The sequence below is a fragment of the Ipomoea nil genome, unplaced genomic scaffold (assembly GCF_001879475.1).
Source record: "Ipomoea nil cultivar Tokyo-kokei standard unplaced genomic scaffold, Asagao_1.1 scaffold1509, whole genome shotgun sequence".
NCBI lineage: Eukaryota > Viridiplantae > Streptophyta > Magnoliopsida > Solanales > Convolvulaceae > Ipomoea > Ipomoea nil.
The window spans coordinates 3,670,807-3,681,030 of record NW_017617937.1 but is presented as its reverse complement, the minus strand read 5'-3'; the positions used below and the strand labels follow the sequence as shown (position 1 = coordinate 3,681,030).

General features: G+C 35.7%; 1 protein-coding gene across 2 annotated transcripts; it reads right to left on the bottom strand.

Annotated features, from left to right (window-relative positions):
* Positions 1–333: 333 nt before the first annotated feature.
* On the bottom strand, positions 334–9,696 carry LOC109189040 (protein RRC1-like). 2 transcript variants are annotated; one of them, XM_019339741.1, is made up of 18 exons: positions 9,492–9,696; positions 8,652–8,760; positions 8,415–8,550; positions 8,208–8,253; positions 7,336–7,396; positions 7,097–7,243; positions 6,474–6,590; positions 6,182–6,347; positions 5,469–5,581; positions 4,962–5,033; positions 3,858–4,079; positions 3,587–3,645; positions 3,329–3,413; positions 3,107–3,244; positions 2,680–2,904; positions 1,772–2,568; positions 1,257–1,423; positions 334–1,156 (listed from the first exon to the last, which is right to left on the bottom strand). In XM_019339741.1, exons 2-18 carry the CDS (start codon positions 8,712–8,714, stop codon positions 864–866), a joined length of 2,907 nt encoding a protein of 968 aa, XP_019195286.1. In that variant the 5' UTR covers positions 8,715–8,760; positions 9,492–9,696; the 3' UTR covers positions 334–863. The 2 variants fall into 2 exon arrangements, with proteins under 2 accessions (XP_019195286.1, XP_019195287.1); XM_019339742.1 differs by lacking the exons at positions 8,208–8,253; positions 8,652–8,760; positions 9,492–9,696 and having other exon boundaries at positions 8,415–8,519.
* Positions 9,697–10,224: the final 528 nt, after the last annotated feature.

Below are 10,224 nucleotides of genomic sequence, written 5' to 3'. Positions count from 1 at the left end.
TAAGATTCTTTTTTTTTTTTTTCCCATTAATTCAGTTGGTTTTTCATTTTTCTAACTGAAGCAATTGAAAAATCAAAACTTAATTCATTAATTTTTTTTTTTTAAATAGTATAATTTCTTGTTAGCATAACAAATACTACAAAAACACAGGGTAGTGACAAATGAGCTCTCTTTGTGAGATAACCCAGGTTTGATTCTTACAAGTGACAATTTCCCTTGGACCAACTCTCGTGCCTCCCGGAGTGAACGAAAATTAGTTGAGTAGACCTGACGGACAGAGAAAAACTTGAACCACCTCGTGGTTTACACCACAAAGAAAAAATAAAAAACAAATACTACAAAAAAAGCATTTTATTCATCTCTCCATAAGTAGAGGAACTAAATTCAAAAATCCCAAAAGACTACACATTTAGCATTCCTCATTGGGCATTAAAACAAAAAGCCTACCACGTTATACATTTAAGGACAGACGACATGGAGACTGGAGTACACAAGTCTGTCTAAAAATTAGATTCACAAAAGGCAAAAAGTATCAGTTAACAAGAGTCTGACACAACAAAATCAAAAGACAGACATACTTCGAGCATAAACTCCACATTCTTATAATCAAGTACATAATAACAAACTACATTCGATGCTTAAACATGTTCTGCCTCTCATTGGACTTGTATGAAAAGGAGCCAATATGTTCATTATACCATGCAGGACCCCGTTATGCACTCACCTCGAGACGGCCATAGCTCATTGTGAAATTGTAGTGACCCCCAAGTACAAAGGCGTGTTGTCAATGTTGGTGCACCAACTGTTGCTAGCCAGAACAGGGACGATTTGATGTGATTCTGTTCTTGTCACTGATATCATCTTTATCTTACTCTCCTCCTTTCTCGTTCTCTCTCCCTGGCCCTGTCTCTATCGTGGTCGTCCCTCTCCCTGCTTCTGCTTTTCCTGTCCCTTTGCTTATCGCTTTCTACATCATGACCTCTTTCCCTCTCGCGGCGCCGTTCTCGGTCTCTGTTCAAATCACTTTCCCTATCCCTGTCTCTGCTGGAAGATTTCCGCGGTGGGCTCTCACTCCTGCTTCGACTCCTGTGACGCTTCCTTGATGCTTCCTGAGGCTCGTTTCTTCTCTCTCTTCTCTCCAAGGATGACTTGATCGCTGTTAAACAAATAAATTAATATTAGCTACAATCACTGAATAATACTAACAGAATAATATAATAAATCACATCCTCTACTTGGGATGAATTTAGACTCACATTTCCTTGAAGCATCTTCATTGAAGTTCAGTAAACCATATTCAGATTGTAGACGTCGTCTATGGATTTCAACTTTCTTCTCAATTTCTTCAGTATTTTTTATCCCTCGCTCTTCAAGAGATTCTCGATATTCAATTAAAGCAACCTCAAGACGCCTCAGCTTTTGTCTGAAAATGATTAGTCCTTATCATAATAATCCAAATGTATAACATTATAAAACAGTTATAATTACATCAACCAGAAATTCCCAAATGTATAACATTATAAAACAGTTATAATTACATCAACCAGAAATTCATGGATCCACATCTGAAATACAAGTGTGGAAATCATGAAAAAAATCTTCCAAGTGTGGTGGAGGTGGTCACAACAGTGTAAAGAGGTATGGAATTAGCAAAAGAAAATGGAAATCATGAAGACAACAACAGCATAACATGAAACTAAACGCCAACAATATCACCCAGGGGGTGGGGGGAATGAGACCATTGACCTAATTTGCTGAAAAATATTTTTACCTCTGTTCTTCATTTATTCCAGTTTCAAGATGTGATATGTTGCTTGCTTCAGTTGTAAGCTCTGCCTCATCAGTCTTACCGGTACCATCACCAGCATTCTCACTCCCAGAGGATGAGTATGTCAACCCCAAATCCCTGTTGCTCTTTTTCTCTTCACCATCACTTTCATCATCCTCTCTAGCCCATTTTGAGGATGGCAAAATAGGATCATTTTTTACCTCATTTGACAAAGCAATTGATTCAGGCTGCGTAGTTTGAGTTCTCGGGGGTGACTGCAGAGATTCATTGCGTTTTTGTTGTATGCTTTCATCCGCATAACTATTCCAACCTGACAAGCCCAATTGATCTACTTCACTAGTCTCTTTCCGGCTATTAGAATGTTTTCCAGAACTTGAGTGGCTCCCATGTTTCAATTCATCATCTAGTTCATAGCCTCTCTGTTTTTCTGCCTCTTCAAGATAAAGTAATCGAGCAACCATCATCTCTCTACCGCCTACAAGAGACAAACCATTATGCCTGCACCGCCTTTCTAGCTCTGGAAGAGGGAGATTCAAAAGCTCCTTCATGGCAGCTCCTTTCCCAATAGCCAATGCAGCATCCGGATTAACTTTATCACCATCAACCGTGTCCATGGAGCCGCCTTTCGGTTCTAACTCAGGAGCATCTCCGCATAGAGAATGAAAGGGGATTACACCAGAATTGCCTGATCGAAGAAAGGTTGCCCGCAAGCCATTGACATAAGCATCCGAAAACAAAAACCAGTCAGCCCATACTTGAAGAACTTTCAGAACCCTCTCCTGCACAATTTCAAGTAAAATTAATATCAAGTTGTGAAGGGAATTGGGGTGGGGGGAAATGTAATTGGGAAGCAGCCTGGCAAGCCGTTTAATGTACCGCTTAGGGTTTACCTTAAGGGCCTCAGCTGTCATTCGACCTGTAATACTCCGATACAAGTCATTGAAGCTTTCAATTACATCTGGTAAAGTTGCTTCAAATTTGGTGCGGTAAGCAGATGCATTTTTCACAGGAGCACTACTATTATGAAGAATGTCAGAGACCAGCATTAACCGTGCAATTTTAGGTGGTGGTAGAGTTTCTTTAAGTGTCAGAGACTCCGTTAAAACCTCGACCACCTGAGAAGCAACCACACCAATTAAATAAAATTATGATGATTATTGCAGCCCAATCATCATGAACATTCACATGCTCTGCGAATTTGCTAATGGACTTCAAAAGAAAACAGATATTTAATTAAAACCTTCATGGAGACAGTAGACAGTTCATCTTCATTATTAATTCAAACAACAAAATCAAATCTCACTATCTTATAATTACCTCTCCGGCAGCATCAGCGTTATCTAATGCAAAACCCATTGCATCTTTTATCTGGCTTCTTTCTAGTGTCAATGCACGAAGCATATCCTCAAACTCATCTCTCTGTGCATCTGTCAGTGTACGTTCCACCTCCACACGCTGTGGGCATTAATAGCAAATATTAATTTGAAAGAGACATTGTAATTAGAGCAATGCATTCCATCACATGGAAAAGAAATATACCCGGCTTCTTCCAGCAGCATATGTGCTTCCACCTTCCTTCTCATGGTCAGTCGCTTTTGCTGATGGCAGAGAGGGTGGTATCCACCTGTACATACAAGGTATCAAACAAAATAATTTTAATTTTTTTTTATACTATGAAGTGACTTTTCTAACTTATCATCCTCCAAGAGAGGGTGTGTATTGAGGTGCAACATCAAAATCATGACCAGGGTTAACATAAAAATATTCATAGAAAATAAGTAAAAATAACTCAAATACCTGCCACTACCAGTTATCATAATGAAAGGTTCAGTGCGCCATCGTTGAAGAGTATCTCCCTGCACACAAGAGTCAAATATTTTTAGTTGTTTCTTTTCTTTCCATGAGAGATACAAAAAAGGGCTACAGAAATTTTGAGATGGATGAAAAGCCTTGCAAGCTTCACATGGGTCAAAAGGTCACTCTCAGTCGTCTGTCTATGAAGAGGATTTAGGGATGCATGCACTACAAAGAGACCACATCAACATTTTAAGGCTAGAGAGAGATTTACCTGAGCAAATGAATAAAGCCTCCAAACATAGTAAGTATGCTCTTTGGAGCCAAGCTCAAACAAGAAGCTGAAGAGCGGATTTCCACGACCTCGCTCCATTATGGCTTGCTCAAAGGCACAACCTCCATCAAGAACATAGAGAGCCATTGTATCAATGACATGGCGCAGGTGATCATCATCAGGTGTAACAACAGTAATATCAGGTACATTTGGAGTTAAAACCTATACTCATGGACAACGAGAAAGTATTAATAAAGGAGTATTTCATTTTAAACGGCAGGACAAAATATTTCTTGTAAATAATGAAGTCCAATTTGGAGAACAGTGGAAGCACAAGCAGTGTAGAGACAATGATCACTGGGCCTTTAAAACACTTATTTTGCTCCAAACAATGAAGAAATTTATTTCACTGGGTCAAGGATTACATGGACAAACACGACCAATAGAACATACAAATTATAACATAAAACACTATGTGTGACCTACTCACCAAATGCTGTATTAAATATTTAAATACATCATGTTCTGTAATTTTCACAGAAGCAAGTAAATCAGAATTGCCGAATATAACATATATGTGGAGATAGTAGACTAATATTTCTGGTAAGACAATTCTAATAGGATGATTAATTTTGACAATTACATATTCACAGTTTCAACCCACCTCTACTTTAGAGGGAGCACAAATCCAAATTGGCCAATTCACTGATAGATAAGAAAGATGTCCGATTTCAATACACATTATTCAACAATATGTAAATGTTGCTTATCTGTTTGAAAAAAATATGAATTTCAGTTTTAAGATCATTAATCCTTACTGAGCATGGCATTGTGAATAATTTGCAATAGTAAGTGGATAACAAAATTAATGTGAATTAAGAAGACCATCTTCTTAGCCAACATGATTATAGATAAAGTGGCAGACTCAAAACTGGCTGTGTTTCCATTTAAATAAACCTTGAACAGAATTCCATCCTTGTCATACCACAGTTGGCTTTTTAGACTTGATATTTTCAGATCATTCACCCCAAAGTTTAGATTTCATTTCAAAACAACAAATGTACCAAGTACACTGTTACTAAAAAACAATATATAGCAACCTACCAGCTCAGAATTCTGACTTGGTACAGAAGTGACTGGAGGACCTGATGGACCAGACAAAATAACAGTGGCACCCTGAAAACCATAAAATTATAATTATTTCATGTAAAAAAAAAAAAAAAAAAAAAAAGAGTTCACGAATTGTGACTATTTCATGTAAAAAGGAGCTCATGGATTTTGAGAAGAAAGAATAAGGAGACACATAATGGGAATTCCAAACACGTATATTTTATGAAAGGAGGAAAAAAATTCTGACATAAATAGCCATCTATTTCTGAATTAAAGAAAATAAATAGAATAGAATCTCTTTTATAATATATATATATATATATATATATATATATATATATATATATATATATTAATATTAATAATAATAATAAAAATAATAATAATAATACGATAAGCATACATTCAACAATCTGATGGAGCATCAAAAAGATGTATAACATTTTTGTACTAACACATGCATAGATCAGTTATTATAGCCTAAGGAAAAATGAAACTAACCTCCTTACTCCTGATGGCCATATGTCCTGGGGGAGGAGCAGGTAGAGCTTGTGATGGGAGAGAGACAGATTTACCCCACCCAATCTTCAACTCATACTCATATACAACCACTCCTGGATCAGAAGCAGATATTTCAATATCATTTATTTTTATTTCAAAGTTCCAATACACGCACAGAGAAAGTAGTAGATAAACTGACAAAGTACACATGCAACTAGGTACTTGTACAGATAAAGGAGGCACTAAACAGAACTATGAGTAAATGATACTGCAGAATAGAGTTGCTTCTAAGTTTGTTTAGTTTGAAAGTTCGTTGACAGCTTAAGTAGTCTATAGGATCTCTTACTGGAATAAAATTAGTTTTAACGTGTCCAAAATAGCGCTGGAGATTTAGGAATAATGGTAAAAGTTTGTCGAAATTAGCAGCTTCAGTAACTGCTTTTTTGGTTAGAAAGAAGTACAGGAATTTTCAACACCTGAAAATGATGTATGTAACTTGTCTTTGGTGTACAAGTAATGAACTACTTTTCAAGTATACTCAAAAGTCTGCAACTGTCTTTGTGGATTTCTGCTTAATGATCTTTCACTTAATTTTTTTGTGGACTTCTCAACCTCTAGATTTTAACTATCTCCATCTTAGTAATATGACCTTTTCTATAAAAATTATGAATTGCTCAGAAGTTGCATTTCAAACAAAGTAACTAAAGCCTTACCCTGCATTTCATCTTTTGCAGCTTGAGCATCAGCTCTATTCATGAAAGCTACAAACCCACAATTCCTTTGCCGCCTTCTTTCCTCTTCTGTCCTGGGCCACATTATTTTGACACTTGCAATAGGTCCAAATCTCCCAAAAGTGCGTAAAAGGAAATTTTCATCAACCTATAAAATCATGAAAAAAAAAAAAAAAAAAGAAGGAATCCACAGAAATTCATGAGGAAAGAATCATAAAATTTCATTTGAGCTGAAAGCAAATAAAAATGAAGTACATTCTATGTAGAAGCCCACCTGAGGTGATAGATTTCCAACATAAAGATTTGTGGTTTGCGGGTCCCCGTCATCAAATGATCCAGGCCTTCCACTGGGATCAAAATCATCTGGAAGCTCATCAAATCGACTAGATGGCTGAGGACAAATAGCATCATTAGACAAATACAATACCAATGATCCAAAGTTACCAACCAAATGCAGATAATACATGGGAGACACGTATGTAAATTAATAAAATGTTGTTGAGGAAAAAAGACAGAATAGCTCACAATGGTCATGTCAGCATGAAACAAGATATCAGCATGGTAACTAATATACGCATATGAAAATGGATGTGAAATATTCAATAGAAATTCCATAATGAACTTATGAAAATCATATAGCTTTTTGCCTCATTTACAAACAAGTTGCAAGTAGCATGATCAGTTGGAAACTGATTTTAGCATGATAAGCATCTACTGCATCAATTAGATGAAAATACTACAGTATTTTGCAATTATTACCTGTTCCAATTTACTACAACAAAAAATTAAAAAAAAAAAATGGCATATATAATATAGAGATTTAAATCTCACAAGGAATATTACATATTACAGTTGACTTCACATTTTGCACTTGTTCTGGGTTGAGCAGCAACTTACAGTAGAATTATCAGTATGTCGATCACGCCAATGTTCACGCTCTTGATTTCGCCTTTCCCTCATTTCTTGTTCATGTTTCAATTCCTCCATAAAATTATCGATATTCCTTGATTTTCCTTTTTCTCTTTCCTTGGGCTTCTCCTCCTTCTGCATTTAGTAAATCAAAATCAAAATTTGAAATAAAATAAGCGTAAAAGCAACTAGCATGTTGCCCAATGGTTATTGGTGGTGCAACTAACCTTCCTTTCATAATCTCTACTCTTAGTTGCCATAGGAGGTGGTATGAAAGATGGTACATACCTGCACAAACATGAAATATGTTCCAAAGTCTGTGCCACCAATAACCTTTTTCAGGGATATATAAGATGGATGTGAAAGAATAACTAACAATAAATCATGTGAGTTAATTTGCATGGGCGAGCAACAATTCTATATTGCTATCACTTTCATCATCGACAAACCAATTAACAGCATAGACTGGAAACCAATAAAGATTAATGTTCAATACAGTTGAACATCACCCAACTCCAAGCAGGCTTCCTATCAATTTCTTTTGTTTGTTTGATTTATTTCTTTGTGGGGGATTGGGTAGTAGGCTTTCTGTCATTGGTGGCAATGGACTGAGTAGAACAGCAAAATAAGCCGTATATGCAATTAAAAAAATGCTAACTGCACTGTTTGGCAGCATCAAATACATCCGTCATCGGTATATGGGAGATATAGTCAAGCAAAACTGTAGAACAGCAAAATGAGTGAACAAATGAAGAGAAAACAAATGCTAGATGTTAAAGACCACAATTACAAAACAACAAATACACAACTTCCAAAGTATAATACCGACTATACCATTATTTTTCTTCTCAGAAAACCCATTACATTAGCAGAATTATCCCTTGGTCACAAAAGATAAGTTCATATGAACATTAAAAATCAAGTGGAAAAAAAAAAAAAAAAAAAAAAAAAAGTAAAGATAATGAGGTTGGTCTTCGAACTTCCTAATATTTACAAGCCCAATAAGCACAGTCAAGATAAGATCATGAGAAATCTTGGCATCCAGGATGCGGCATTAGAGTAGCATTATAACATGGTCAAACAAAAGGCATATGTTTACCTACTCCCCTTCTTTAAACCAGAACCCTCATCGTTGGAATTTCCACCTGCCATCCGTGAATGAATAGAAAAGGTCCATACTTTTATTAATGTGTCCATGTAAGAAAAAATCATTCATTTATCCAATATTCATAAAGCATAAGAATGTTATGTTGATTACCTATTTAAAAATACTACAAAAGAGTGAGAACAAAGTGTAGCTACAAACCTTCAGAATCATTCTTCAACTTCTCATTGGGATTGATGACCCCTCCTCTAACAAATGCCTTTGAACCAGGTACGTCATCAACTTGGAATGACTCCACAAACTCTTGATATAGACGAGCTGTTTCATCCTCAGCTCTCTGTCAAAGAAAACCAGCAACTCAGCAAGGGATACTAAAGGTTAGGAAGAAGAAACATTTTTATTCTAGAAAGTAGAAGCTTCACAGCTCCAAATTAGTACCTTTTTCTTAGCCTCTTCCTCTTCACGGTGTTTCTGGAAAGGTGTCTTCTTCCGTGCACTCATTTTCTCACCATATAATCAAATGCAGCACAGTTTTAATTGAAGCAGACTACAACATCATAACAAGTTTATCAGTGCAACAGTCCAAGTAAGTAACACAACCATAGACAGCTTAATTAGAAGCAAACTAAATGGAAAATTAAAAAATGACCATTGAAAGATTTTGGGTAAGAAATCTACCCTGACTTAATACAACAGGGCAAAATTTACATAAAAGAAGTGATTGACTTCAATTTACCACTGCCTCTAAACTTCAAATATATAATAAAAGGAGACTGAAGCCCCTAAGGTGTTTCCACTTCAAAGTGTTAAATAAAAGAGAAACAAAAGACAACTCAAAAAATGCCCCCGAAAGTAATTAAAGCTTAATTAGCTAAGAGAAACAAAAAGACAACTCAACTTATGAAAACTACACATCTTAACTGAAGCTACTAATATACCAGTCAGCAGGCTATGAATTGCAGGTTATATAAGAAAACACAACAATTATCATATAAATTGAACATTTCAAGAAGAGTGTAAGCTGCACTTAAATTCAAGGTTGATTCAACACTAATGTCCTGACTGATCCAGGATTCAATAACACAATTGGAAGTAAAAAATGAACATCACTGCTACGCTCAGAAAACAAAACTAACAAAAACAAAAATTAAATTAAAATTAATATTAAAAACGCATTTCCACCACGAATAACTGTAAGACGGGTTTAAGATTTCAGAGGAATAAAAAAAAATCCAAACGCTCAGCCCGGTACGATCATGAACAAAGCTAATCACAAACCTGAAAATCAGTAGAACATTTCAATGAAGAAGATTAGTAGGCCTAACGTTCTCCTTACGCGCCGATGTCTGGTCCACCGTTGCTACGTAGGTTCACTGTCGTGCAGCTTCGCCGAAAAGAGTGGATTCGGGGGAGGGCTTTTTGATTTAACGGGTTAGGGTTCCTCTGTTGAGTTTCTGTTTTTTCTTTTTTTCTTTTTTTTTTTTACAAAAAATTTCACGTCCTTCGCTATCGCGTCGCTGCATAGCACGACTCAAATTGAGTTTTAAGGGGTTAGGGTTCCTATGTTGAGTATATGCCATGTTTGGTAAAATAATTAGTCTATTTTAATTTATTTATTACTATTAATTTTTTGACTTGGTTAAATAATTAATATGAAAATTTTTGTAATATTTTATTTCTTTTAAATGCTAAAATTTTAAAAAACTGCTTAGAATAACTTTTTCGATCAGTTTTTTTGAGAAACTCATTTTGTATGTAATCAACTGACAACTAATTTACCAAACACTTTTCTACAAATTAGCTAATGTTACCTTACCTATTATCCAAAGAGGAATCCTTCCAGTAGTATCGGCCATTGACCCCACTTACCCTCACATTTCATCAAGTAGTCATGCTAGAGACATAAACATTCATGAATAATTATAATCTTAGATCTTTTTGAATGGGCTAAGAGAATGTCTAGAATTCTTAGTTGTTCTCTTTTGTTTTCTTAATTAAAGAAAGAGTTAAT